Source organism: Carassius gibelio, chromosome B22 (genome assembly GCF_023724105.1).
Source record: "Carassius gibelio isolate Cgi1373 ecotype wild population from Czech Republic chromosome B22, carGib1.2-hapl.c, whole genome shotgun sequence".
NCBI classification, from domain to species: Eukaryota; Metazoa; Chordata; class Actinopteri; order Cypriniformes; family Cyprinidae; genus Carassius; species Carassius gibelio.
The window spans coordinates 52,829,374-52,857,335 of NC_068417.1; the positions used below are offsets into that span (position 1 = coordinate 52,829,374).

General features: G+C 44.2%; 3 protein-coding genes and 14 non-coding genes across 17 annotated transcripts; 2 read left to right on the forward strand and 15 right to left on the reverse strand.

Moving 5' to 3' along the window:
- Positions 1-5: 5 nt before the first annotated feature.
- On the reverse strand, positions 6-79 carry trnai-aau (transfer RNA isoleucine (anticodon AAU)). Its single transcript has one exon. It is a non-coding gene; the product is annotated as a tRNA-Ile (tRNA).
- Positions 80-176: 97 nt separating this feature from the next.
- trnap-ugg (transfer RNA proline (anticodon UGG)) lies at positions 177-248 on the reverse strand. Its single transcript has one exon. It is a non-coding gene; the product is annotated as a tRNA-Pro (tRNA).
- Positions 249-2,032: 1,784 nt separating this feature from the next.
- trnaq-uug (transfer RNA glutamine (anticodon UUG)) lies at positions 2,033-2,104 on the reverse strand. The gene has a single exon. It is a non-coding gene; the product is annotated as a tRNA-Gln (tRNA).
- Positions 2,105-2,239: 135 nt separating this feature from the next.
- trnaf-gaa (transfer RNA phenylalanine (anticodon GAA)) lies at positions 2,240-2,312 on the reverse strand. The gene has a single exon. It is a non-coding gene; the product is annotated as a tRNA-Phe (tRNA).
- A 106-nt stretch (positions 2,313-2,418) lies between these two features.
- On the reverse strand, positions 2,419-2,492 carry trnai-aau (transfer RNA isoleucine (anticodon AAU)). Its single transcript has one exon. It is a non-coding gene; the product is annotated as a tRNA-Ile (tRNA).
- A 97-nt stretch (positions 2,493-2,589) lies between these two features.
- Positions 2,590-2,661, reverse strand: trnap-ugg (transfer RNA proline (anticodon UGG)). Its single transcript has one exon. It is a non-coding gene; the product is annotated as a tRNA-Pro (tRNA).
- Positions 2,662-3,598: 937 nt separating this feature from the next.
- trnaa-agc (transfer RNA alanine (anticodon AGC)) lies at positions 3,599-3,671 on the forward strand. Its single transcript has one exon. It is a non-coding gene; the product is annotated as a tRNA-Ala (tRNA).
- Positions 3,672-4,446: 775 nt separating this feature from the next.
- trnaq-uug (transfer RNA glutamine (anticodon UUG)) lies at positions 4,447-4,518 on the reverse strand. The gene has a single exon. It is a non-coding gene; the product is annotated as a tRNA-Gln (tRNA).
- Positions 4,519-5,493: 975 nt separating this feature from the next.
- On the reverse strand, positions 5,494-7,077 carry LOC127987468 (uncharacterized). The gene is made up of 2 exons (XM_052589810.1): positions 6,877-7,077; positions 5,494-6,767 (listed from the first exon to the last, which is right to left on the reverse strand). The coding sequence occupies exons 1-2, from the start codon at positions 6,877-6,879 to the stop codon at positions 5,640-5,642; spliced, it is 1,131 nt and encodes a 376-aa protein (XP_052445770.1). The 5' UTR covers positions 6,880-7,077; the 3' UTR covers positions 5,494-5,639.
- A 950-nt stretch (positions 7,078-8,027) lies between these two features.
- LOC127986903 (uncharacterized) lies at positions 8,028-11,193 on the reverse strand. The gene is made up of 9 exons (XM_052589157.1): positions 11,047-11,193; positions 10,786-10,866; positions 10,554-10,664; positions 10,369-10,446; positions 10,052-10,246; positions 9,495-9,964; positions 9,057-9,384; positions 8,462-8,925; positions 8,028-8,046 (listed from the first exon to the last, which is right to left on the reverse strand). The coding sequence occupies exons 1-9, from the start codon at positions 11,191-11,193 to the stop codon at positions 8,028-8,030; spliced, it is 1,893 nt and encodes a 630-aa protein (XP_052445117.1).
- Positions 11,194-13,366: 2,173 nt separating this feature from the next.
- On the reverse strand, positions 13,367-13,438 carry trnaq-uug (transfer RNA glutamine (anticodon UUG)). The gene has a single exon. It is a non-coding gene; the product is annotated as a tRNA-Gln (tRNA).
- A 135-nt stretch (positions 13,439-13,573) lies between these two features.
- On the reverse strand, positions 13,574-13,646 carry trnaf-gaa (transfer RNA phenylalanine (anticodon GAA)). Its single transcript has one exon. It is a non-coding gene; the product is annotated as a tRNA-Phe (tRNA).
- Positions 13,647-13,752: 106 nt separating this feature from the next.
- Positions 13,753-13,826, reverse strand: trnai-aau (transfer RNA isoleucine (anticodon AAU)). The gene has a single exon. It is a non-coding gene; the product is annotated as a tRNA-Ile (tRNA).
- Positions 13,827-14,932: 1,106 nt separating this feature from the next.
- On the forward strand, positions 14,933-15,005 carry trnaa-agc (transfer RNA alanine (anticodon AGC)). The gene has a single exon. It is a non-coding gene; the product is annotated as a tRNA-Ala (tRNA).
- Positions 15,006-15,780: 775 nt separating this feature from the next.
- Positions 15,781-15,852, reverse strand: trnaq-uug (transfer RNA glutamine (anticodon UUG)). The gene has a single exon. It is a non-coding gene; the product is annotated as a tRNA-Gln (tRNA).
- A 135-nt stretch (positions 15,853-15,987) lies between these two features.
- On the reverse strand, positions 15,988-16,059 carry trnaf-gaa (transfer RNA phenylalanine (anticodon GAA)). The gene has a single exon. It is a non-coding gene; the product is annotated as a tRNA-Phe (tRNA).
- Positions 16,060-19,046: 2,987 nt separating this feature from the next.
- LOC127986904 (uncharacterized) lies at positions 19,047-27,938 on the reverse strand. Its single transcript, XM_052589158.1, has 6 exons — positions 27,413-27,938; positions 26,988-27,315; positions 26,082-26,883; positions 25,547-25,756; positions 20,170-20,516; positions 19,047-19,442 (listed from the first exon to the last, which is right to left on the reverse strand). The coding sequence occupies exons 1-6, from the start codon at positions 27,646-27,648 to the stop codon at positions 19,047-19,049; spliced, it is 2,319 nt and encodes a 772-aa protein (XP_052445118.1). The 5' UTR covers positions 27,649-27,938.
- Positions 27,939-27,962: the final 24 nt, after the last annotated feature.

Sequence of the window (27,962 nt, forward strand, 5' to 3'; positions counted from 1 at the left end):
ACAGCTGGCCAGTACGGGGATCGAACCCGCGACCTTGGCGTTATTAGCACCACGCTCTAACCAGCTGAGCTAACCGGCCTCCCTTCGCCATCTGTCTCTACCCGATTGAATAAAAAACTGCCTCAATGTTAGTGAACGCAACGAGACAACAAAGCTTCACGTTTTATCCCGACCAAGGGCTCGTCCGGGATTTGAACCCGGGACCTCTCGCACCCAAAGCGAGAATCACACCCCTAGACCAACGAGCCTTCCTGTGCTGGGCCGAGAAAAAAGAGCTACTGCAGCATCAATAAAAGAAGGAACATGAACTAACGTGGAAGCAATCAAAGACCTCGAGACAGTGTTAAAGGCTAACGAACGCAAGTTGGCCTCTTAACTGACCTAAAAATGTGGCTGTGTCTAACATGTAGAGGGATGTTAGGGAGGACAGCTGAAACTGTCAGATGTCACTTAGACCAGCGGTTCTCAATTCCAGTCCTCGAGCCCCCTGCTCTTCACATTTTGTATGTTTCTCGTATAGCTTCAGACATTTGTTCCATTCAAACGTAAGTGCCCTGAGAAGTGGACATCACATGACATCCCTCCGTGATTCAAGTTCAAAGCGTATGTGTACGTTCAGTTCAAAGTGACTAACACAGAGGTGTACAGAGGTATACAAAGGTATATGATGTCACACTTGTCCATGTGTGAAGACGTTGCGCAGCGCAAATCCGTGAACCAATGTTCCAAAGTGAAGTAAACTTCGACGGATTTCCCCTGCTCAGGGAGTGGGGAGCAATGAACACTGTGTAGGGACCATGTCAATCGCAAGGAGCTCACTTCTAATGAGCTGATTATCCGAATCAGGTGTGCTAACAAAGAGAGACATGCAAAATATGCAGACCTTTGGGGAGCGAGGACTGGAATGGAGAACCGCTTCCTTATTCTTTAAGTCAGTGTGAGAAAAAAGAGGTGAGAAGTTGTCTGCGTGACCCGAGTGATGCAAGGTAGTCTGCATAATACAAGAATCCGCACATGCATACTGGCGTAACAAGACCGAGAAGGTCCTTTAACACAAAAGCTAAATCTCTTTGTTAATTCGACAACACAATCGCGGCCAGTGCAAAGGTGCAAGCCTAGAGGAGGGACGGCCTCTTTGCATCAAGCCGGTCATTCGCAGCTATGCTCGTCATTCTTGAAAGGCCATGGGAATTAGCTCAAATGGTAGAGCGCTCGCTTAGCATGCGAGAGGTAGCGGGATCGATGCCCGCATTCTCCAAGTTGGCTCATTCCCTTTTACTCACACATCCCTAAATCAGTGGTTTTCAATCCTGTCCTGGAGGCATCCCTGCCCTGCACATTTTGCATTTCCCTTCATCTAACACACCAGTTTCAAATCATCAGCTCATTAATAGAGACTGCAAGACCTGATTTGGGTGTGTCTAGCACTGACGCAATGCTGCGACACTCCAACGTTAGCTTTTTTTGGGTCTCACAGCTGCCAAAAAGTATTTCAGACATGGTCCTGTGCAAATTGGTTGCAAAACATTGCCATTTTACACACAGTTCCCTAAAGCAGTGGTTTTCAAACCTGTCCTGGAGGCACCCCTGCCCTACACATTTTGAATGTTTCCCTCATCTATCACACCTGTTTCAAATCATCAACTCATTGATAGAGACCGCAAGACCTTATTTGGGTGTGTCTAATAAGGCAGACAATCAAACTGTGCAGGGCAGGGGTGCCTCCAGGACAGGTTTGAGAACCACTGCCCTAAAGAGACCGACTGGGCATCGATGCAATGCTGCCACAGTCTCTACGTTAGTTAATTTTTTTGGACTCAAAGCTGCCAAAAAGTATTTCAGACATGGTCCTGTGCAAATTGGTTGCAAAAAGTGGTCCCACCGCGATTTGAACTCGGATCACTGGATTCAGAGTGCTAACCATTACACCATGAAACCTTACCTGGAGCAGCCGTTGCTCACAGGGCCACAAAGACTGTCACCAGTGCCAAACTAGTGCTGTTTTTTCTTTTCCTGCAGCAAGAAACCACACAGGTTCCACCGAGATTCGAACTCAGATCGCTGGATTCAAAGCCCAGAGTGCTGACCATTACACCATGGAACCGAAACTGCTTGTTTGGTGGCCAACTGGGAAACAGATAGCTCCGTGGCAGTGGGGAAGCAGTTATACAGAGAAGTTGGAACCCAGTGATTTTTGGTCACTGGCCCGCCTCAAAAAGAGGAAATGAGTGGGAGATTTTGCCGAAACCCGGGATCGAACCAGGGACCTTTAGATCTTCAGTCTAAAGCTCTCCCAACTGAGCTATTTCGGCCACAACAAGCTCCTGCTTAGCAAACAGGGATTTCAGTGAGATCACCCTACTCTTTGTCACAGGAGAAGAGCAGAGCAGAGATGAGCCCCTAGACAATAAAAACAGCTGGCCAGTACGGGGATCGAACCCGCGACCTTGGCGTTATTAGCACCACACTCTAACCAGCTGAGCTAACCGGCCTCCCTTCGCCATCTGTCTCTACCCGATTGAATAAAACACTGCCTCAATGTTAGTGAACGCAACGAGACAACAAAGCTTCACGTTTTATCCCGACCAAGGGCTCGTCCGGGATTTGAACCCGGGACCTCTCGCACCCAAAGCGAGAATCATACCCCTAGACCAACGAGCCTTCCTGTGCTGGGCCGAGAAAAAAGAGCTACTGCAGCATCAATAAAAGAAGGAACATGAACTAACGTGGAAGCAATCAAAGACCTCGAGACAGTGTTAAAGGCTAACGAACGCAAGTTGGCCTCTTAACTGACCAAAAAATGTGGCTGTGTCTAACATGTAGAGGGATGTTAGGGAGGACAGCTGAAACTGTCAGATGTCACTTAGACCAGCGGTTCTCAATTCCAGTCCTCGAGCCCCCTGCTCTTCACATTTTGTATGTTTCTCGTATAGCTTCAGACATTTGTTCCATTCAAACGTAAGTGCCCTGAGAAGTGGACATCACATGACATCCCTCCGTGATTCAAGTTCAAAGCGTATGTGTACGTTCAGTTCAAAGTGACTAACACAGAGGTGTACAGAGGTATACAGAGGTATATGATGTCACACTTGTCCATGTATGAAGACGTTGCGCAGCGCAAATCCGTGAACCAATGTTCCAAAGTGAAGTAAACTTCGACGGATTTCCCCTGCTCAGGGAGTGGGGAGCAATGAACACTGTGTAGGGACCATGTCAATCGCAAGGAGCTCACTTCTAATGAGCTGATTTTCCGAATCAGGTGTGCTAACAAAGAGAGACATGCAAAATATGCAGACCTTTGGGGAGCGAGGACTGGAATGGAGAACCGCTTCCTTATTCTTTAAGTCAGTGTGAGAAAAAAGAGGTGAGAAGTTGTCTGCGTGACCCGAGTGATGCAAGGTAGTCTGCATAATACAAGAATCCGTACATGCATACTGGCGTAACAAGACCGAGAAGGTCCTTTAACACAAAAGCTAAATCTCTTTGTTAATTCGACAACACAATCGCGGCCAGTGCAAAGGTGCAAGCCTAGAGGAGGGACGGCCTCTTTGCATCAAGCCGGTCATTCGCAGCTATGCTCGTCATTCTTGAAAGGCCAGGGGAATTAGCTCAAATGGTAGAGCGCTCGCTTAGCATGCGAGAGGTAGCGGGATCGATGCCCGCATTCTCCAAGTTGGCTCATGCCCTTTTACTCACACATCCCTAAATCAGGGGTTTTCAATCCTGTCCTGGAGGCATCCCTGCCCTGCACATTTTGCATTTCCCCTCATCTAACACACCAGTTTCAAATCATCAGCTCATTAATAGAGACTGCAAGACCTGATTTGGGTGTGTCTAGCACTGACGCAATGCTGCGACACTCCCACGTTAGCTTTTTTTGGGTCTCACAGCTGCCAAAAAGTATTTCAGACATGGTCCTGTGCAAATTGGTTGCAAAACATTGCCATTTTACACACAGTTCCCTAAAGCAGTGGTTTTCAAACCTGTCCTGGAGGCACCCCTGCCCTACACATTTTGAATGTTTCCCTCATCTATCACACCTGTTTCAAATCATCAACTCATTGATAGAGACCGCAAGACCTTATTTGGGTGTGTCTAATAAGGCAGACAATCAAACTGTGCAGGGCAGGGGTGCCTCCAGGACAGGTTTGAGAACCACTGCCCTAAAGAGACCGACTGGGCATTGATGCAATGCTGCCACAGTCTCTACGTTAGTTAATTTTTTTGGACTCAAAGCTGCCAAAAAGTATTTCAGACATGGTCCTGCGCAAATTGGTTGCAAAAAGTGGTCCCACCGCGATTTGAACTCGGATCACTGGATTCAGAGTGCTAACCATTACACCATGAAACCTTACGCGGAGCAGCCGTTGCTCACAGGGACACAAAGACTGTCACCAGTGCCAAACTAGTGCTGTTTTTTTCTTTTCCTGCGGCAAGAAAGCACACAGGTTCCACCGAGATTCGAACTCAGATCGCTGGATTCAAAGCCCAGAGTGCTGACCATTACACCATGGAACCGAAACTGCTTGTTTGGTGGCCAACTGGGAAACAGATAGCTCCGTGGCAGTGGGGAAGCAGTTATACAGAGAAGTTGGAACCCAGTGATTTTTGGTCACTGGCCCGCCTCAAAAAGAGGAAATGAGTGGGAGATTTTGCCGAAACCCGGGATCAAACCAGGGACCTTTAGATCTTCAGTCTAACGCTCTCCCAACTCCGCCAAAGCTGGGGAACAATTATCTGTATAAGAAGGGGGGGAAGAGGGGAGAGAGAGGAAGAGAAGCGTGAGAAATTCAGGAAATCGTAGGTTCGAATCCACGCTGTCACATAAAGTTATGCGTGTATTTGTTAAAAATCGTAAATCGATTGTTTCGTGTCCAAGTTTGATTTTAAAAGTAATGTATTTGAATTTAATTATTGTTTCGTTTCTAAGATTGATTTTGACAGTAATGTTTTTGATTTAATAATTCTTTCGTTTCTAAGATTGATTTTTATTTTATTCTCATTATCATTATCATTAGTCAAAGTCCATTTATTAAGGCAATCATTTCCTGTGGCAGTAGGGACAAAATAACCTCCTTATTACGGCATTCACACTTTATTGTATCATATTACTTACTGCAAAGCTACACGTGACACTGAATTTAACTGTAAACTGAATGTCATTACATTCAATAAAACAAATAAATACAACACACCAGTCAAAGAGAAATATATTTATTAACTATATACATATTTAAAAAAATGTAGGAAAAGTACTAAATTCAATATAAAATTAAGAATTTTAAGTGCACACGCTATATAAAATAAGTACAAAAAAATATATAAATATATACATCAAAATCTACACATTTTGGTATTTTACTTTATACTGCTTCCTCTACACATAAACCTTTCTATAATAATAATAATAATAGTTTAACTTTATTTAATATGTATATATATTTCCATATGTATTATAGTGTATTCACATACATATCCACATGTTTATAATAATAATAATAATAATAATAATAATAATAATACAAGATAAAAAAAAGTGCACAGTATAACTCTTTAACATTAAATATGGCTGGAAGATAAAAAACAGAACAGATCCAACCAAGAGAACAAAATGAATGTATCACACATAAATAAATGAGTTATCTTCTCATAATCTGTAACCACTGCTCCTTCGTAATTGTTTCTTTATTAGGGCAATATATTTTGCCTTTGTACTGGCTATGGCCAGTTTCTTGAGTACGAAATTGGCCACACTTTCTGCACGAATTTGCTTTTACAGTGCGATTGTACGATCGTTTGGTTGGAGTGGCTGTGTCATTTGCAGGTGGCTCAGAGGAAATTGCTCCAGGGTTAATGGTGGAAAATGGGGCTGGGCAGGGCACCAGAAACATCTGAGACACAACAGGGGCAGTGGGTGTGTCAGGAACCAATGGGTGTGGTGCTGTCGGCCTGGGACAAATTGTCCTTAGCTGGCTGGACGTGGCTGAACGCTGAGGGTGTACGGCTGATGGCCAGATTGAAGTTGCTGTGGCAGATGTACAGGTAGCTGAGGGCGCAATCTTTCTAAACTTTGTCTTTGCCTGTCCAGCTGTGTCTGGTGGCATCTGGTAGGTATGCAACTGGTGGCTATATTGTGGAGGCACAACAGGCTGTACTCGTGCTGGAGGCAAAACATCCAAAGCCACTGGACGTGCCTCTGGAAGGTCCAGCCCTTGCAACAGCAAGGAGACCTCCTGACCCTTTAAACGGTTATTGTGCCATGTCGTAAGGGTCCTCTGATTTACCTCAACTAGCTGAAGGGTTGTGTCACTCATCACCGTTCCATTGCTCAGGATTAGCTGCCGAATTTTTCTGTAATCACGAAGAATGAGATCCCATCTAGACAGACATTCTGTCCGCTGTTTCTTGGGGCTTCGGTGGATGTTACATAACCTTATGAAAATCATTTCAACAAGGCGACAGCAATTAGGCCACTGTGCTGGAGAGCCGCTAGAACCCAAAACACACCTTTTTGTGCTGTCGACACCAGGAGTGAAGACAGCTTTCTTTTTTGGGGACCTAAAACGTCCTGTAAGTAGCCTGTCTTGATGACGAGCAGCATACACCACCCTGTCTTTATCAAATTTGTCCAGGTTCTGCCACAGACCCACAATGGTCGCAACTTGTTGGTTGGTAAGTGTGAGGCTTGTCTGTGTGCGCAGCTCCACCAGACACTCTGCCAACGCATCCACCCGGTCCATTCCAGGAATGCAGTGTTCGTCAACAGCCTGGAAATATATAACTGTTGGTTAGGTATTTACATGCTGTTAAGTAAGTTTACTGCTTAATGGCAGATAACTAAATGAGTGACAATTCGTATAGAAAAGGAAATTTTACCATTGCTGAGGGCACTGGTGTATCTAAAGGATCCTGGACACTGGGTACTGGTGCAGCTGAAGGAGCCCGGACTCTGAGCAGTGGTGGAGCCTGGACACTGGGCAGTGGTGCAGCTGAAGGAGCCCGGACTGTGAACAATGGTGGAGCCTGGACACTGAGCAGTGATGCAGCTACACTGGGCACTGGTGCAGCTGAAGGAGCCCGGACTGTGAACAATGGTGGAGCCTGGACACTGAGCAGTGGTGCAGCTACACTGGGCACTGGTGCAGCTGAAGGAGCCCGGACTCTGAGCAGTGGTGGAGCCTGGACACTGGGCAGTGGTGGAGTCTGGACACTGGGCAGTTGTGGAGTCTGGACACTGGGCAGTGGTGCAGCTACACTGGGCACTGGTGCAGCTGAAGGAGCCCGGACTCTGAGCAGTGGTGGAGCCTGGACACTGAGCAGTGGTGCAGCTACACTGGGCACTGGTGCAGTTGAAGGAGCCCGGACTCTGAGCAGTGGTGGAGCCTGGACACTGGGCACTGGTGCAGCTGAAGGAGCCCGGACTCTGAGCAGTGGTGGAGCCTGGACACTGGGCAGTGGTGGAGTCTGGACACTGGGCAGTGGTGGAGTCTGGACACTGGGCAATGGTGGAGTCTGGACACTGGGCAGTGGTGGAGTCTGGACACTGGGCAGTGGTGGAGTTTGGACAATGGGCAGTGGTGGAATTTTGACACTGGGCAGTGGTGCAGCTGTAGGAGCCTGGACACTGGGAACTGGTGCAGCTGGTAGAACTGGTGGACCTGAAAGGACTAAGTCATCTGATGCCACAAGATTTGCCACTGTGGCTTCCTCTCCAAAGAAATCAATGAAACCCTCATCCTTTTCCACTTGCTCCTCCACATCTATCTCCTCCAGCAATTGAGAGGTCCTATCAGAGGTAGGGCACATGTCCTCCAGGGGCTGACTATTCTGCCTCAACAAGTACTGTACTCCAATGAGCTCCCCTGAGGAAATATTTGTAACAGGAAACATTTTTAATGGAAATTATGCAGAAAGGTCTATTTAGAAATGCAGTAAATATTTTGTTGTCCACTTCTGTATGAACAATATATATCTAATTCAGAGGGTATCATAAAAAGACTGGATTACTCTATATTCTACTATGTATTTTATGTTCTGCCCTGAAACCTAGAACACAGAATAATGTATAAATATTCTGGTAGTATAATTTTTCTCTGATATGTCAAAATTACATTATTATTGTCCAAAAGCACTTGTAATTTTACCAAAAACATGCTACATCATGAGCTGCATTTATCAAAATATTTTTACCTGTGTATACTGCAGGTGGAGTGAAGCTAGGGACCAATTTCCTGCCATACAACTTATTGTAGTTCTCATTGACAGAGTAAACCAGCTCCCCTGTGTAAGAGCGCAGAGTTGAACCTCCATCTGCAACAGCAGCTTCAGCCCGGTCCTGATTCCAGCGTAATAAACCTTCCAGGAGATAAATCTGGAAGTTCAGGCTGTTTGCGCTGTTCCCTAGAAAAAGAAATAGAAAGCCAAATATTGCTTTGAGAAAATGCAAAACATAAAATTTAACATAAATTCTGCCTCCGACAGAGTAGGCCAGCCCTGTTGGATGAGTTGCTCCCTTTTGGCCTGTCTCAGCAGAGTGAGATCCCCTGCATCCCACTCAAAAATACAGGATGACAGCCTTGCCATAAAAGTAGGGTACAACTGGTGGGCGTCAGTGGTGCACCCTACTGCCAGACGTCGCATAAAATGCCAAATGTCTAGGCGGACGATGACATCTGGCCAGCCGCTGAACCGCCTCTTCAATTTAGTCTCTCCCACTTTCTTGCAACAATCACAGTCCACATAAATGATAGTGGGAGGATCAACACCAGCACTCCGGTATCGCTCCATGAGCCCTGCAGCCATGAGGTCTAACCCAGCCCCTTCATTCGCAGTCAGGACACTCATCAGCACCTGACCTATCTCATTGCCCACTGAGGTAAGCCACTGTGCTGTGCCTTTCGCAGGCCCGCTCAACTTCTTGGTGATCTGAAAGAAACAATAAGCATAGCAAATAATACAACATGCATCCAAATCAGTTACACTGAAAAAAATAAAGCTCTCTTGGTCTAACAATACATTATAGATAAGGGTACAGTCAATTAAGCAGCTTATCTGACCTTCTTAGTTGAATCCATTTTTAAGATTGATCCATACGTGGATGTTATGCTGGCCTTTATGTGATCGAGCCTGTTGAGAATGTCCTGACTATATACAGTGAGGAGCCATTTGTAGCTGGGTACTGAAGCAAGTGGTGGTGGCTCCTGGAAGTGCAGCGGATGCAGGCCACGATTATCAAAAAAGGCCACACACTCTGATGTGTACCGAAGTGCACGTTTCAACCACTCCTCACTGTGGTTCTCTCTCAGCTGGCCGATGATCCTCACTGGGCCATTCCCCATGCCCCTCTCACGCAGCAAGCGAAGAACCCGAATGTCACAGGCATACCTTGGAAAAAAGCATTCATTTAAGTATCTTATTATAAGGTATCTAATTATTGTAGGAAATATTTATCAGAAAGGGTAGTACATAAGTGAAAATGACTGCAAAATAATTACTTGCGTGTGAGGATGACCCTGAATTCAGCTCGATGGGCCAGGTCCAACTGCTGCAGCACAGCATGACTCCAGGACAGGTAGCTGGTTCTACACCTGGTGCAGATCAGGGTCTCTGTCACCAGGTTGTAGTATCTGTCAATGTCTAACACCTGTCGTACCCTCCTGTGCAGTCCACCACCACACAGCTGTTGCCTGGCACAGGCAGGGTTAGTACACTGGAGCCGCACCTTCCACAGCTTATATGGCATCCAGAGCAAGAGACGCTGTGAAAAAAACCTATCAGGTGTTGGAGCTTGGTGGTACAACAGGGCTGGTGGTGGGGGGTGATACCACAACTGTAGGTTTTCACGCAGCTCCAGCTTTCCCTTTGCACCAACCCTAAAAAGTGCTTCTGACACCCACTTCTGGTCTTGCTGTGGCATTGTCTGTGGCCACAGAAGGGGGAGATCTTCTGGCTGAGATGAGACCTGCTGATATTATCAAAAACACTGGTTTAAATAAAAGCTAAGAGAGCATTAAATGATGAAGACATGGCTATATTTTGAATGAGATCTTACTGGGCTCCTCACAACAGTATTCTCAGAAACAGTTGATGGCGTTGCTGTTTTTTTGATGCGTTGTGAACTCTGAGGTGGAGGAAGGAAGAAGGAAGAGGAGGACTGGATGACGGGCTGATGAGGTTTGGGGGATGGAGGAGGATGAGGATCAGAGGGTGGACATGAAACTGTAGCTGAACTGGAGTGCTCTAACATCTGTGGAGTCAAACATTATGAATAATTTATTAAGGGGATTGCCATGTTTTTAATACATTAAAATTACATAGTGATAAAGTCATGATGACATTATAAAAGTCTTGATGTCTTTTAATATTAACCTGAGAGGTTTTCCTCTGGGTGCTCAAATTAGGTTTTGCTGCTGCCACATGTGAGCCTCCAAACCTTGACTTTTCAAACTAAAAAGATTTGTCATGGTTAGTGATAACAAAACCCTAACACTATAGTTAAAGGTTGAGATGTTTCAGTATCTGCAGTGATGCATGCAATAGTGTGGTCTGCTTACCATTGACAATGTCAATTTAGGTCTCTTTGCAGGACATGACACATCACTGACAGAGGGTGTGCTTTGGGCCGGGGTGCTCTGTGATGCTTCCCCTGTGACTGGTGGATGAACCTGTGACACATGCATAAAGTACAAAACAGTCTTCCTAATGTGATTTTAGATATAAAGACACATTGATGTTGCAAACACATCTATCTATTTATGCAACTTGAACCAGGCTAATTGAAGTTACCTTGTGAAAGCCACAAATACATGTCTGAGCTTCCTTCAGAAGAGTGGTCTGTCCCCTCATTTGCAGTGGGCACTTTTCTATCTGTGAACATGAATTATACCTCTGACACTGGATCTCAAAACAGCTATAAGTCATCATAATTATATCAATATAACATTGTATTTACATGTAATTACTTAACCATACACATAAATAAAAATACCACAATGTATTGTCAAAAAAGTTTGTTAGTTTGCCCATGAATCTAGCTGCATAACTTACCTTCTGATACATCTCATGCCATCTTTTTTGTCGGGGAGAAGGTCTATTCCCCTGCGTAGATGGCCAAACTCCTGTTTGGGCAAAACTCTCCAGACGCGCAAGCCATTCAGCATTACTCATGCCTTTGTGAGACTTAGCTGAAGCCATGTCGTTGCCTGAAACACTACATAACACGTTACACTAACTGCCATTGTAGCCTGTAGCATTTACCCTCCTGCTGTGTTCATTTCATGATAGCTAGTTGTGTTCCTGGTCCAGAACGACCGCCATATTATAGCAGATTATAAGTTCATTATAATACACATATTATCTTACATATAACATGTTGTGATTTATTTATTTATTATTTAATGCCATGTCAGCAGCAGGGGCTATATTCATGCCAAGAGGAAACATTTCAATTGCACAATTCAGTCATATATATAATGTCAAAACAATTATATAACATTTATATATATATATATATATATATATATATATATATATATATATGTTTGTATGTATGTGTGTATGTTTGTACAAATATAAAAAAATACATATAATAAGATTATAACAAGAATAAAAGTATAAGAACAATTACATAGAGTCTTAACAAGTTGTGATAGATCTTTCTATTATGGCTGTATGTCTCAATGACCTAGGCTCATACAACACGTTTATGAGTATAAATAAATAAATAAATATATAGCATTATGGATTAATTTGACTAAAACAAATACTCAGATTAAACATATTGTGGTCTTTCAACTGTGTCCATGTGATAAGGGCATGAACCTGAATGTATAAACTTATCCATTCACTTCTTTTGACTGGTCATAACATATGTACAAACATATAACATACGTGTAAAAGTTAAACAAAACATTAACATTTTCCAAATTTATTTTGTGTGTTCAAATGCCGCATTTGGAAAAAGCTGTGGAACCTTATGACAATTAAATAAAAAGCATTTTTTTTTTCATTGAGAAAACTTGTTAATCGGTTAAATTCGACATATTTACAGTTACGTTAGCTCCGGTCGTAATAGTATTTACACATCAGTAACAGTTGACGTTACGTAGTATCAAGCGGTAATCATAGGCTAATTTACATGGCCATGAGCTCACTTCTAATGAGCTGATTATCCGAATCAGGTGTGCTAACAAAGAGAGACATGCAAAATATGCAGACCTTTGGGGAGCGAGGACTGGAATGGAGAACCGCTTCCTTATTCTTTAAGTCAGTGTGAGAAAAAAGAGGTGAGAAGTTGTCTGCGTGACCCGAGTGATGCAAGGTAGTCTGCATAATACAAGAATCCGCACATGCATACTGGCGTAACAAGACCGAGAAGGTCCTTTAACACAAAAGCTAAATCTCTTTGTTAATTCGACAACACAATCGCGGCCAGTGCAAAGGTGCAAGCCTAGAGGAGGGACGGCCTCTTTGCATCAAGCCGGTCATTCGCAGCTATGCTTGTCATTCTTGAAAGGCCAGGGGAATTAGCTCAAATGGTAGACCGCTCGCTTAGCATGCGAGAGGTAGCGGGATCGATGCCTGCATTCTCCAAGTTGGCTCATGCCCTTTTACTCACACATCCCTAAATCAGTGGTTTTCAATCCTGTCCTGGAGGCATCCCTGCCCTGCACATTTTGCATTTCCCCTCATCTAACACACCAGTTTCAAATCATCAGCTCATTAATAGAGACTGCAAGACCTGATTTGGGTGTGTCTAGCACTGACGCAATGCTGCGACACTCCCACGTTAGCTTTTTTTGGGTCTCACAGCTGCCAAAAAGTATTTCAGACATGGTCCTGTGCAAATTGGTTGCAAAACATTGCCATTTTACACACAGTTCCCTAAAGCAGTGGTTTTCAAACCTGTCCTGGAGGCACCCCTGCCCTACACATTTTGAATGTTTCCCTCATCTATCACAACTATTTCAAATCATCAACTCATTGATAGAGACCGCAAGACCTTATTTGGGTGTGTCTAATAAGGCAGACAATCAAACTGTGCAGGGCAGGGGTGCCTCCAGGACAGGTTTGAGAACCACTGCCCTAAAGAGACCGACTGGGCATCGATGCAATGCTGCCACAGTCTCTACGTTAGTTAATTTTTTTGGACTCAAAGCTGCCAAAAAGTATTTCATACATGGTCCTGCGCAAATTGGTTGCAAAAAGTGGTCCCACCGCGATTTGAACTCGGATCACTGGATTCAGAGTGCTAACCATTACACCATGAAACCTTACCTGGAGCAGCCGTTGCTCACAGGGCCACAAAGACTGTCACCAGTGCCAAACTAGTGCTGTTTTTTTCTTTTCCTGAGGCAAGAAACCACACAGGTTCCACCGAGATTCGAACTCAGATCGCTGGATTCAAAGCCCAGAGTGCTGACCATTACACCATGGAACCGAAACTGCTTGTTTGGTGGCCAACTGGGAAACAGATAGCTCCGTGGCAGTGGGGAAGCAGTTATACAGAGAAGTCGGAACCCAGTGATTTTTGGTCACTGGCCCGCCTCAAAAAGAGGAAATGAGTGGGAGATTTTGCCGAAACCCGGGATCGAACCAGGGACCTTTAGATCTTCAGTCTAACGCTCTCCCAACTGAGCTATTTCGGCCACAACAAACTCCTGCTTAGCAAGCAGGGATTTCAGTGAGATCACCCTACTCTTTGTCACAGGAGAAGAGCAGAGCAGAGATGAGCCCCCAGACAATAAAAACAGCTGGCCAGTACGGGGATCGAACCCGCGACCTTGGCGTTATTAGCACCACGCTCTAACCAGCTGAGCTAACCGGCCTCCCTTCGCCATCTGTCTCTACCCGATTGAATAAAAAACTGCCTCAATGTTAGTGAACGCAACGAGACAACAAAGCTTCACGTTTTATCCCGACCAAGGGCTCGTTCGGGATTTGAACCCAAGACCTCTCGCACCCAGCGCGAGAATCATACCCCTAGACCAACGAGCCTTCCTGTGCTGGGCCGAGAAAAAGGAGCTACTGCAGCATCAATAAAAGAAGGAACATGAACTAACGTGGAAGCAATCAAAGACCTCGAGACAGTGTTAAAGGCTAACGAACGCAAGTTGGCCTCTTAACTGACCTAAAAATGTGGCTGTGTCTAACATGTAGAGGGATGTTAGGGAGGACAGCTGAAACTGTCAGATGTCACTTAGACCAGCGGTTCTCAATTCCAGTCCTCGAGCCCCCTGCTCTTCACATTTTGTATGTTTCTCGTATAGCTTCAGACATTTGTTCCATTCAAACGTAAGTGCCCTGAGAAGTGGACATCACATGACATCCCTCCGTGATTCAAGTTCAAAGCGTATGTGTACGTTCAGTTCAAAGTGACTAACACAGAGGTGTACAGAGGTATACAGAGGTATATGATGTCACACTTGTCCATGTGTGAAGACGTTGCGCAGCGCAAATCCGTGAACCAATGTTCCAAAGTGAAGTAAACTTCGACGGATTTCCCCTGCTCAGGGAGTGGGGAGCAATGAACACTGTGTAGGGACCATGTCAATCGCAAGGAGCTCACTTCTAATGAGCTGATTATCCGAATCAGGTGTGCTAACAAAGAGAGACATGCAAAATATGCAGACCTTTGGGGAGCGAGGACTGGAATGGAGAACCGCTTCCTTATTCTTTAAGTCAGTGTGAGAAAAAAGAGGTGAGAAGTTGTCTGCGTGACCCGAGTGATGCAAGGTAGTCTGCATAATACAAGAATCCGCACATGCATACTGGCGTAACAAGACCGAGAAGGTCCTTTAACACAAAAGCTAAATCTCTTTGTTAATTCGACAACACAATCGCGGCCAGTGCAAAGGTGCAAGCCTAGAGGAGGGACGGCCTCTTTGCATCAAGCCGGTCATTCGCAGCTATGCTCGTCATTCTTGAAAGGCCAGGGGAATTAGCTCAAATGGTAGAGCGCTCGCTTAGCATGCGAGAGGTAGCGGGATCGATGCCCGCATTCTCCAAGTTGGCTCATGCCCTTTTACTCACACATCCCTAAATCAGTGGTTTTCAATCCTGTCCTGTAGGCATCCCTGCCCTGCACATTTTGCATTTCCCCTCATCTAACACACCAGTTTCAAATCATCAGCTCATTAATAGAGACTGCAAGACCTGATTTGGGTGTGTCTAGCACTGACGCAATGCTGCGACACTCCCACGTTAGCTTTTTTTGGGTCTCACAGCTGCCAAAAAGTATTTCAGACATGGTCCTGTGCAAATTGGTTGCAAAACATTGCCATTTTACACACAGTTCCCTAAAGCAGTGGTTTTCAAACCTGTCCTGGAGGCACCCCTGCCCTACACATTTTGAATGTTTCCCTCATCTATCACACCTGTTTCAAATCATCAACTCATTGATAGAGACCGCAAGACCTTATTTGGGTGTGTCTAATAAGGCAGACAATCAAACTGTGCAGGGCAGGGGTGCCTCCAGGACAGGTTTGAGAACCACTGCCCTAAAGAGACCGACTGGGCATCGATGCAATGCTGCCACAGTCTCTACGTTAGTTAATTTTTTTGGACTCAAAGCTGCCAAAAAGTATTTCAGACATGGTCCTGCGCAAATTGGTTGCATAAAGTGGTCCCACCGCGATTTGAACTTGGATCACTGGATTCAGAGTGCTAACCATTACACCATGAAACCTTACCTGGAGCAGCCGTTGCTCACAGGGCCACAAAGACTGTCACCAGTGCCAAACTAGTGCTGTTTTTTTCTTTTACTGCGGCAAGAAAGCACACAGGTTCCACCGAGATTCGGACTCAGATCGCTGGATTCAAAGCCCAGAGTGCTGACCATTACACCATGGAACCGAAACTGCTTGTTTGGTGGCCAACTGGGAAACAGATAGCTCCGTGGCAGTGGGGAAGCAGTTATACAGAGAAGTTGGAACCCAGTGATTTTTGGTCACTGGCCCGCCTCAAAAAGCTGAAATGAGTGGGAGATTTTGCCGAAACCCGGGATCGAACCAGGGCCTTTAGATCTTCAGTCTAACGCTCTCCCAACTGAGCTATTTCGGCCACAACAAGCTCCTGCTTAGCAAGCAGGGATTTCAGTGAGATCACCCTACTCTTTGTCACAGGAGAAGAGCAGAGCAGAGATGAGCCCCCAGACAATAAAAACAGCTGGCCAGTACGGGGATCGAACCCGCGACCTTGGAGTTATTAGCACCACGCTGAGCTAACCGGCCTCCCTTCGCCATCTGTCTCTACCCGATTGAATAAAAAACTGCCTCAATGTTAGTGAACGCAACGAGACAACAAAGCTTCACGTTTTATCCCGACCAAGGGCTCGTCCGGGATTTGAACCCTGGACCTCTCGCACCCAAAGCTAGAATCATACCCCTAGACCAACGAGCCTTCCTGTGCTGGGCCGAGAAAAAAGAGCTACTGCAGCATCAATAAAATAAGGAACATGAACTAACGTGGAAGCAATCAAAGACCTCGAGACAGTGTTAAAGGCTAACGAACGCAAGTTGGCCTCTTAACAGACCTAAAAATGTGGCTGTATCTAACATGTAGAGGGATGTTAGGGAGGACAGCTGAAACTGTCAGATGTCACTTAGACCAGCGGTTCTCAATTCCAGTCCTCGAGCCCCCTGCTCTTCACATTTTGTATGTTTCTCGTATAGCTTCAGACATTTGTTCCATTCAAACGTAAGTGCCCTGAGAAGTGGACATCACATGACATGCCTCCATGATTCAAGTTCAAAGCGTATGTGTACGTTCAGTTCAAAGTGACTAACACAGAGGTGTACAGAGGTATATGATGTCACACTTGTCCATGTGTGAAGACGTTGCGCAGCGCAAATCCGTGAACCAATGTTCCAAAGTGAAGTAAACTTCGACGGATTTCCCCTGCTCAGGGAGTGGGGAGCAATGAACACTGTGTAGGGACCATGTCAATCGCAAGGAGCTCACTTCTAATGAGCTGATTATCCGAATCAGGTGTGCTAACAAAGAGAGACATGCAAAATATGCAGACCTTTGGGGAGCGAGGACTGGAATGGAGAACCGCTTCCTTATTCTTTAAGTCAGTGTGAGAAAAAAGAGGTGAGAAGTTGTCTGCGTGACCCGAGTGATGCAAGGTAGTCTGCATAATACAAGAATCCGCACATGCATATTGGCGTAACAAGACCGAGAAGGTCCTTTAACACAAAAGCTAAATCTCTTTGTTAATTCGACAACACAATCGCGGCCAGTGCAAAGGTGCAAGCCCAGAGGAGGGACGGCCTCTTTGCATCAAGCCGGTCATTCGCAGCTATGCTCGTCATACTTGAAAGGCCAGGGGAATTAGCTCAAATGGTAGAGCGCTCAATGCGCAAAGGAAGGGGTCCAATCTTTGAGCCCCGCCCGCAAGCGAAAAAGACGAAAGATTTCCCCTGCTGCAATACTCGGGGTATATTTCTCTTCGTTTTGAAGAGTTTTAATTACATGTGAGACAACTCTACCCTCCGCGGCCTGGATTCGAACCCGTGCTCTCTCGGATGAGCCGTGACGTCATATGTCCTCGACGTGTATTTTTAAGCATGCAATAAACCGAGACTTTTATTTTGTTATCTATGACATACAATTGATTGATTTTATATTACATAGATTTGTGTGTGTGTATTTAAATGTTTGTGTTTAAATAAAATTAATAAAAAACGTTTCTTCAAATACGTTTTGTGTGTGTGGATATGATTTGATTGATATGATTTAGCAGATTTTTTTTATCTTATCAAAAAAATGTTCTATTAAAATTAGTACAAACACATACTGTACATACACAGAATAAAAAAAGCACAATACGAAAGAGTGGGCCCAAGTAATATATACAAAATGTTTTATTAAAATGAACACACACACATACATACACACAATATAAAAAAAAATATGAAAAGAGTGGGCCCATATAATATAAACAATATTTATATATACAGGAAAGATATTATGTACTACTTATATTAAAAAATATATATGAAAAGAGTGGGCCCATATAATATATACAAAATATACACATTATTTACAATGGAGGCGGAGTTTGTCATTTATTTTGCCTGCCGCTGTTCTGCCAACCAATCATCTAAAGTTTTTCCATTAGAGGAGCGTGAGCAAAATGTGGCATTCCCATATCGGCTATGACCAAACTCTTTAGTTTTGGGCTGCCCACATTTGCTGCATGTGTTAAAAGTAACCCCTCGCACATACTTCCTCTTATGGACTCCGCTTTCCGTCTCCAGGGCCCGCCGGCGCCTGTTCCTCTGGGTGTAACGGGACACAGGAGCAGCAGGCGCTGGAGCAGGCGCTGGAGCAGGCACTGGAGCAGGCGCTGGAGCAGGCACTGGAGCAGGCACTGGAGCAGACACTGGAGCTGGCACTGGAGCAAGCACTGGAGCAGGCACTTGAGCAGGCACTTGAGCAGGCGGAGCTGGGCCTGGACCGGATGTCAAAGCACCAGCAGATGGAATCACTATTGACACAGTCATGTCCGGGTTAAGCACTAGTGTGCCTAACAGTGACCCAGGTGCTGAAATGGGCTGCACAACTCCTGCTGCTGTGGGGACGGGTGCGATAGGGCACTCCCTTTTGGCAGCAGCGGGCCGGCGACCCGGTCGCAGAATTGGAGCCTGTCCTTCTCGATTTGGCGGAAGGATAAATTGATGTTTTGGGCCTGATGTTGATGGCACGTCATCCAATTTTTCCCTCGGCAGAGGAAGCTGCACATCAGCCACATCTATTGGGTCAGATGGAGTCAGTCCCTGGACGAGGACACTCAATTCCTGATTCTTCTGCTGCCGTTGAAACCTGAAAGTAAATTACTTGTAAAATATATATATATATATATATATATGTGTATTTGTGTGTGTGTACAGAAGTATTCAGTTCACTGGAACCAAATAATGTGCCTTGCTTACCACTGAATGAGTGTCCTCTGGTTCAGCTCAAACAGTTGGATCATTGTTTCATCCATCAGCCTTTGATTGTTAAGCACCAGCTCTCGGATGTGGTGGTAATCCGAAAGGATTTTAGACCACCTGAGGGGTGGAAACTCCAGCCTTCTTGGTCGGTGACTTGTGTAAAGCACACAGCTTCATACAAATGGCCTCAACCAAGCGGCTGGTGCTGGGCCACTGTGCTGGACCCCCAGGATGTCCAATCAGACACCGTTTCACACTCTCCACACCCAGTGTGACTCCGGACCGCTTCGGTGCCTTAAAGCGCCCATGTGTCAGCTGAGGCTGATGTCGAGGCTGATAGTTGACCCGCTGTTTATCAACATCAGGGAGAGCGGTCCACAGCTGGATGGCCTCTGTAACCTGCAGGTCGGTGAGGTAAGGAGCCTCACGAAGACCCACCAGGAAACCAGCCAGATCCTGGACCTTGTCCCACCCAGCGATGCCATCAGGTCCAATGACTGCTCCCTAGTAAATGCAGATTAGTGTTAATATACACTTCCAGTCAAAAGCCTTTGAACAGAAATATTTTTGACATTTTTTAAAGAATTCTGCTCAACAAGCCTGCATTTATTTTATTCAAAATACAGCAAAAGCCATTATATTGTGAAATAATTTTAATATTTAAAATAAAAATGCTTTCTATTTGAATATAGTTTAAAGTGTAATTTATTCCTGTGATGCACAGCTGTATTTTCAGCATCATTCCTCCAGTCTTCAGTGTCACATGATCTTCAGAAATTTGTTGTTCTAGAAACCTTTTTTTATTGATATTATTATCAATATTTAAAACAGTTGTGTACATTTTGTTCAAGATTCTTTGATGAATAGAAGGATCCAAGATAAGAATTTATCTGTAATAAAAAGCTTTTTTAATATTATACACTATACCCTTCAAAAGTGTGGAGTCAGAACATTTAAATCATTATATATTTATTATTAAATTATAGAAATTAATACTTTTATTTAGCAAGGACGCATTAAATTGATGATAAAGACATTTATAATCTTACAATATACACTGAACTTTCTATTCATCAAAGAAACCTAAACAAAAATCTCTAGAAGCTATTTTTAACCTTATAATAATAATAATAATAATAAAGTAAAAAAAAAAAACAAAAAAAAAACTTGCTTGTAGTGTATGTGGAATAAAACGAGACTGAAACGAAATAAAGCCCTTAGAGTGTCGTACCTGAGCCTCGCCGGAGACACTGCTTCCAGTGTCAGATGTCTGTGACAGCACTGAAGAGGCAGGGGCGAGATGCTGTCCCTCTCCTCCAGATGATGTGGACGGCTCAGCCAGTGATGCTGGGGACTGAGGCAGAGGCAAAGATGAGGGGGTGTTTCTGAGGCAGGGGTCATCCTCATACAGCACTGGAACTGTGATGTCCTCCATGCTCTCTTCCTCAAACCCCTCATCTAGCAGGTCCTGATCATCAACCTCCTCCACCAACCGGTCTTCCTCCTCTGGGTTCTGGAGCACTGGAGTCAGTGTTTTGCCAGTCTGGCTGTAAAGGTACTCGATTCCCAGCAATTCACCTACAATAATAAAATAATAAAAAAAGAAAAAAAGTGTTCTTAATAATTGATCAAGTACATTGGAGGCTCTAATACTCTAATAACTTAATAGAATATTGCAAAAGAAATAATTAAATGTCTTACCTGTATATCAATCAATCAATCAATCACCTTTATTTATATAGTGCTTTAAACAAAATACATTGCGCCAAAGCACTGAACAACATTCATTTGGAAAACAGTGTCTCAATAATGCAAAATGATAGTTAAAGGCAGTTCATCATTGAATTCAGTTATGTCATCTCTGTTCAGTTTAAATAGTGTCTGTGCATTTATTTGCAATCAAGTCAACGATATCGCTGTAGATGAAGTGACCCCAACTAAGCAAGCCAGAGGCGACAGCGGCAAGGAACCGAAACTCCATCGGTGACAGAATGGAGAAAAAAACCTTGGGAGAAACCAGGCTCAGTTGGGGGGCCAGTTCTCCTCTGACCAGACGAAACCAGTAGTTCAATTCCAGGCTGCAGCAAAGTCAGATTGTGCAGAAGTATCATCTGTTTCCTGTGGTCTTGTCCTGGTGCTCCTCTGAGACAAGGTCTTTACAGGGGATCTGTATCTGGGCTCTAGTTGTCCTGGTCTCCGCTGTCTTTCAGGGCAGTAGAGGTTCTTTCTAGGTGCTGATCCACCATCTGGTCTGGATACGTACTGGATCCGGGTGACTGCAGTGACCCTCTGATCTGGACACAGACTGGATCTGGTGGCCACGGTGACCTCGGAACAAGAGAGAAACAGACAAATATTAGCGTAGATGCCATTCTTCTAATGATGTAGAAAGTACGGTGTTATGTGAAGTGTTCCGGTTCCAGTTTACCTAATTAATGCAGCCTAAAAATCCTTTAACGGATTTGGATATTAAAAGCATATTAGTATGTTATGTGTATGCCAGGTTAAAGAGATGGGTCTTTAATCTAGATTTAAACTGCAAGAGTGTGTCTGCCTCCCGAACAATGTTAGGTAGGTTATTCCAGAGTTTAGGCGCCAAATAGGAAAAGGATCTGCCGCCCGCAGTTGATTTTGATATTCTAGGTATTATCAAATTGCCTGAGTTTTGAGAACGTAGCGGACGTAGAGGAGTATAATGTAAAAGGAGCTCATTCAAATACTGAGGTGCTAAACCATTCAGGGCTTTATAAGTAATAAGCAATATTTTAAAATCTATACGATGTTTGATAGGGAGCCAGTGCAGTGTGGACAGGACCGGGCTAATATGGTCATACTTCCTGGTTCTAGTAAGAACTCTTGCTGCTGCATTTTGGACTAGCTGTAGTTTGTTTACCAAGCGTGCAGAACAACCACCCAATAAAGCATTACAGTAGTCTAACCTTGAAGTCATAAATGCATGGATTAACATTTCTGCATTTGACATTGAGAGCATAGGCCGTAATTTAGATATATTTTTGAGATGGAAAAATGCAGTTTTACAAATGCTAGAAACGTGGCTTTCTAAGGAAAGATTGCGATCAAGTAGCACACCTAGGTTCCTAACTGATGACGAAGAATTGACAGAGCAACCATCAAGTCTTAGACAGTGTTCTAGGTTATTACAAGTAGAGTTTTTAGGCCCTATGATTAACACCTCTGTTTTTTCTGAATTTAGCAGTAAGAAATTACTCGTCATCCAATTTTTTATATCGACTATGCATTCCATTAGTTTTTCAAATTGGTGTGTTTCACCGGGCTGCGAGGAAATATAGAGCTGCGTATCATCAGCATAACAGTGAAAGCTAACACCATGTTTCCTGATGATATCTCCCAAGGGTAACATATAAAGCGTGAAGAGTAGCGGCCCTAGAACTGAGCCTTGAGGTACTCCATACTGCACTTGTGATCGATATGATACATCTTCATTCACTGCTACGAACTGATGGCGGTCATATAAGTACGATTTAAACCATGCTAATGCACTTCCACTGATGCCAACAAAGTGTTCAAGTCTATGCAAAAGAATGTTGTGGTCAATTGTGTCAAACGCAGCACTAAGATCCAATAAAACTAATAGAGAGATACACTCACGATCAGATGATAAGAGCAGATCATTTGTAACTCTAAGGAGAGCAGTTTCAGTACTATGATACGGTCTAAATCCTGACTGGAAATCCTCACATATACCATTTTTCTCTAAGAAGGAATATAATTGTGAGGATACCACCTTTTCTAGTATCTTGGACAGAAAAGGGAGATTCGAGATTGGTCTATAATTAACTAGTTCTCTGGGGTCAAGTTGTGGCTTTTTTATGAGAGGCTTAATAACAGCCAGTTTGAAGGTTTTGGGGACATGTCCTAATAACAATGAGGAATTAATAATAGTCAGAAGAGGACCTATGACTTCTGGAAGCACCTCTTTTAAGAGCTTAGATGGTATAGGGTCTAACATACATGTTGTAAGTTTAGATGATTTAACAAGTTTATACAATTCTTCCTCTCCTATAGTAGAGAATGAGTGGAACTGTTCCTCAGGGGGTCTATAGTGCACTGTCTGATGCGAAACTGTAGCTGACGGCTGAATGGTTGCAATTTTATCTCTAATAGTATCGATTTTAGAAGTAAAGTAGTTCATAAAGTCATTACTGCTGTGGTGTTGGGAAATGTCAACACTTGTTGAGGCTTTATTTTTCGTTAATTTAGCCACTGTATTGAATAAATACCTGGGGTTATGTTTGTTTTCTTCTAAAAGAGAAGAAAAGTAATCAGATCTAGCAGTTTTTAATGCTTTTCGGTAGGATATGCTACTTTCCCGCCAAGCAATACGAAATACCTCTAGTTTTGTTTTCCTCCAGCTGCGCTCCATTTTTCGGGCTGCTCTCTTTAGGGTGCGAGTATGCTCATTATACCATGGTGTCAAACTGTTTTCCTTAACCTTTCTTAAGCGTAAAGGAGCAACTGTATTTAAAGTGCTAGAAAAGAGAGAGTCCATAGTTTCTGTTACATCATCAAGTTGTTCTGAGGTTTTGGATATGCTAAGGAATTTGGATACATCAGGAAGATAACTTAAAAAGCAGTCTTTTGTGGTAGAAGTGATGGTTCTTCGATACTTGTAACAAGAAGTAGAATTTACAATTTTGGCTATATGAAGTTTACACAGAACTAAATAATGATCTGAGATATCATCACTTGGCTGAATAATTTCAACACTATCAACATCAATTCCATGTGACAGTATTAAATCTAGAGTATGATTTCGACAATGAGTAGGTCCTGAAACGTGTTGTCTAACACCAATAGAGTTCAGAATGTCTATAAATGCTGATCCCAATACATCTTTTTCATTATCGACATGGATATTAAAATCACCAACTATTAAGACTTTATCTGCAGCCAGAACTAACTCGGATGTAAAATCACCAAACTCTTTAATAAAGTCTGTATGGTGCCCTGGTGGCCTGTATACAGTAGCCAGTACAAACATAACAGGGGATTTATCATTAACATTGGTTTCTCTGGATAATGTTATATGAAGCACCATTACTTCAAACGAGTTATACTTGAAGCCTGCCCTCTGAGAAATCCTGAAAACGTTGTTATAAATTGAAGCAACACCTCCCCCTTTGCCTTTTAGACACGGCTCGTGTTTATAACAATAATCTTGGGGGGTGGACTCATTTAAAATAATGTAATCATCAGGTTTTAGCCAGGTTTCTGTCAAGCAGAGCACATCTATATTATGATCAGTTATCATATTATTTACAAAAAGTGTTTTCGTAGAAATGGATCTGATATTCAATAAGCCAATCTTTATCATTTGTTTATCCATATTGCATTTGTTTTTTATTTGTTGAACCTCAATTAAATTGTTAACCTTAACTTGGTTTGGACGTTTTTTGTATTTTCTAGTTCGTGGAACAGTCACAGTCTCTATAGTGTGATATCTAGGTGAAAGAGTCTCTATGTGCTGAGAATTAACTGACCTCTGTGACGGGAGGCAGCTAGCAGACGGTCGGTTTAGCCAGTCTGTCTGCTTCCTGACCTGGGCCCCAGTTAGTCAAGTATAAACACTAAGACCATTTGCCATATTTCTAGACAGAAGAGTGGCGCCACCCCAGGAGGGATGAAGACCATCTCTTTTAAACAGGTCAGGTCTGCCCCAAAAGCTCGTCCAATTGTCTATATAACCTATGTTATTCTGTGGGCACCACTTAGACATCCAGCCATTGAGTGATGACAATCTGCTATGCATCTCATCACCACGGTAAGCAGGGAGGGGACCAGAGCATATTACGGTGTCTGACATCGTGCTTGCAAGTTCACACACCTCTTTAAAGTTATTTTTAGTGATCTCCGACTGGCAAAGTCGAACATCATTAGCGCCGGCATGAATAACAATCTTACTGTATTTACGTTTAGCATTAGCCAGCACTTTTAAATTTGCCAAGATGTCAGGCGCTCTGGCTCCCGGTAAACATTTGACTATGGTGGCTGGTGTCTCTATATTCACGTTCCGTACAATAGAATCACCAATAACTAGAGCACTTTCATCAGGTTTCTCAGTGGGTGCATCACTGAGTGGGGAGAACCTGTTTAATGTTTTGATCGGAACAGAAGAGCGGTGTTTTGACCCACGACTACGCTGCCTCACCGTCACCCAGTTGCCCTGCTGCAGGGGCTCTGCTGGAACCGGACAATGTACAGGAATCCCTGAGCTAGACGCATCCAAAGCCATATCTAGAGCCCTAACATTCTTACTGTCCTCAATTAAAGTTTGGATGCGTGTCTCTAATTCTGAAATCTTCTCTGTCAGCCTAACTATTTCCCTGCATATATCACATGTGAATCCCTCATCAGCGACAGAGATAGATAAACTGTACATGTGGCAAGAGGTGCAAATAACAATTGTAGGAGAAGCCATTACTCACCGTGCTTGATGAAATATTCTTACTGCGGTTGTTTGATGAACTTGTGGAAAACTGCAGCGTGAGAGAGGAGAGGAGAGGAGAAAAGAAAACGCTAATGACAAGCTAACGAGTGCTAACGCTTTGCAGGTGTGCTGCAGTCACGGAAGCAATATGCTCCAGGAGGGCGATAGCGCTCATCCCAGGGCTTCCCAAAGACTGTTCGGCTAAGCCGGTCAACAGCCTCGCTCATGGCACTGCCATATGTCCGAATGGAGGACGCCCGTTTTATGGCGTCTTCCATTCGGTCATCATTCCAACGCATCAAGCCCTCAAGGAGATAGGCCTGAAAATGCGCATCGCTGGCACTGGTTCCTAAAAGTTAAATAATATCAAAAAATATATAAAAAAGGGTTTTATGTGTCACATATGTACAATATATGTACTACACATAAGGTGCTCTGAAGTAATTTGTATACTACATTTAATAGAGTTTTGTAACTATATTAAAAATGATTGTCACTTAGTCATGTGTTACTAGTGACTTGTTAGTAAAGACAGCTTTGTCAATGCTTATGACATTAAAAAGTATAATGTAGAGTGTGACATTTATTAATGCGGCATTACTTTAAAGTGATGGAAGCAGTTACAGTGCTTATATTTTCTACAGAAAAATGAATAATCCATATGCATGTAATACCTGGAATAAAACGGTTCAGGTGGAGGTGGAATGACTCCAAGGAGGTAGAGCCACGAGCACACCTGTAGCAGCACAGCTCCACGCCGCCTTTCTTCAGTGTCCCTGTCTTCATGTACAGCGGAAAGTCCTCTGGGTCTTGGATACACTGGACGTGCTTGCGCTGTTCCTTCCATATCTGCTGGATCCGTTCGTGGTCCAGCAGAGGAACTCCCAGGGTGTCCTTCCCATCCGCACTGTCAAACTGATCAATCAGTGACCCAATCAATCTGGTGGTCTCCTCCACCCCCCTGGTCCTCCTCCGGCAGTGCAGTGCCAACTCCCTCCGGGTAATGCGAGCACTGACCGCCTTTTCTGAGATGTGGCCAGTCTTCTTTGCCGCCAGGTCACCCTCTTTTGCGGAGCGAAGAGCAGCCACATCCTCTGGATCCCACTGAAAGATGCACGTGGACAGACGTGCCATGAAGATCCCATAGAGCGGATGAGCCTCTGTCGTGACACCTGCAGCAAATCGCCGCATGAAGTGCCAGATGTCGAGGCGCACTACAAGCTCATCCCACTCCAAAAACATGATCTTCACCCGCGATTGGCCGTACTGACTGCAGCAGTCCCTGTCAACGTACATCACTTTTGGGGCTGCCTCTCCTGCCTCTCGGTAGCATTTCATCAGACCAGCTGCCATGGAGTCCAGTCCATGTCCCTCGGCAGCTGTCAGCACAGAGACAAGGACCTGGCCGTGTTCGTTTCCGACATTTGTGCACCAGGCAGCTGTTCCTGAAGCAGCACCGGCAAGTTTCTTTGTGACCTATTGGGAAAAATAAAAGAGTAAAAAAAATGTGCCATATCTGTGCCATATCCGTGCCATATCCATATCTGGCAAATTTCTGGATATAAACAGGGCTTTGATACCTTTTTTGTCGAATCCATCTTGAGAACACAGCCAAAGACAGATGTTAATTTGGCCTTGACCTCGTGCAGTCGCCCCAGAACATCCCTGGCATACACGGCTAACAGCCACTTAGGTTTAGGCAAAGCAGGTAAAAGTGGAGGATCAGCAAACACAGGAGGCTGCACAAGGGAGGACCTTGTGAATGGTTCACAGGCAGTCAGGTACTGCAAGACACGCTGTGTCCATGCCTCACTGTGCTGTTCCATCAGCTTCCTGTAAAGCTGAGTCACACTGTTGCCCAGTGTCCTCTCCCTCATCATCCTCAGCACCCGGTTGTCACATGAGTATCTAAGGAAACAACAGTATAATCATGCAAATGCTTTAGCTGGTAAAAAATAACCCACATAAAAGCACCTAATAATGAATGATTGTCATTATGAATTACCTGTATGTCAGCAAAGCTGGAAACTGACTGCGGTGGCCCATATCCAGCTGTCCTAGGATGTCCTCGGACCAGGCAGGATATTTCTTTTTGCAGCGTTTGCACTCCAGATACTCAGTGGCAAGGTCATACCACCCGTCGATGTCCAAGACCTTACGCACGGTACGGTAAATTCCTGCCGCAGTTAGTCTGTGCCTACCACAGTCTGGGCGAACACAGACGAGAGGAAATAACCACATCTTCAGCGTTATCCATAAGAAAAGGGGCCGACAGAAGAAGAGGTCAGGTGAGGCAGGGGGCTGAGTGTTTATTAAAGGGGGCTGAGGAGGATACCACCAAAGTTTCAGCTGGGACACTAGTTCTGGCTTGCCGGTTCGTGGGTTGGCCTTAAACAGTGTGTTCCGGATCCACTCATGCTGGAAAGGTGGAAGTTGATCTTTCCAGTGACTTGGAAGCTCAGCTGGTGGCCGGTGATGTGAAGGAGCTGGTGCCTTGGCAGTTTCCACTGATGGAGATGGAGCAGCACAGTCCTCTGAGTGAATAGTAAAAAAAA

Excerpts from the sequence above, each read along its gene's own strand:
- LOC127986904 (XM_052589158.1), bottom strand. The coding sequence starts at position 27,648 with ATGTGGTTATTTCCTCTCGTCTGTGTTCGCCCAGACTGTGGTAGGCAC. Across the intron at positions 26,884-26,987 it reads AGATGGATTCGACAAAAAAG|GTCACAAAGAAACTTGCCGG; the intron begins GTATCAAAGCCC and ends TTTTCCCAATAG. Across the intron at positions 25,757-26,081 it reads CCTGAACCGTTTTATTCCAG|GAACCAGTGCCAGCGATGCG; the intron begins GTATTACATGCA and ends TTTAACTTTTAG.
- LOC127986903 (XM_052589157.1), bottom strand. The coding sequence starts at position 11,193 with ATGGCTTCAGCTAAGTCTCACAAAGGCATGAGTAATGCTGAATGGCTT. Across the intron at positions 10,867-11,046 it reads GGCATGAGATGTATCAGAAG|ATAGAAAAGTGCCCACTGCA; the intron begins GTAAGTTATGCA and ends TCATGTTCACAG. Across the intron at positions 10,665-10,785 it reads GTATTTGTGGCTTTCACAAG|GTTCATCCACCAGTCACAGG; the intron begins GTAACTTCAATT and ends CATGTGTCACAG.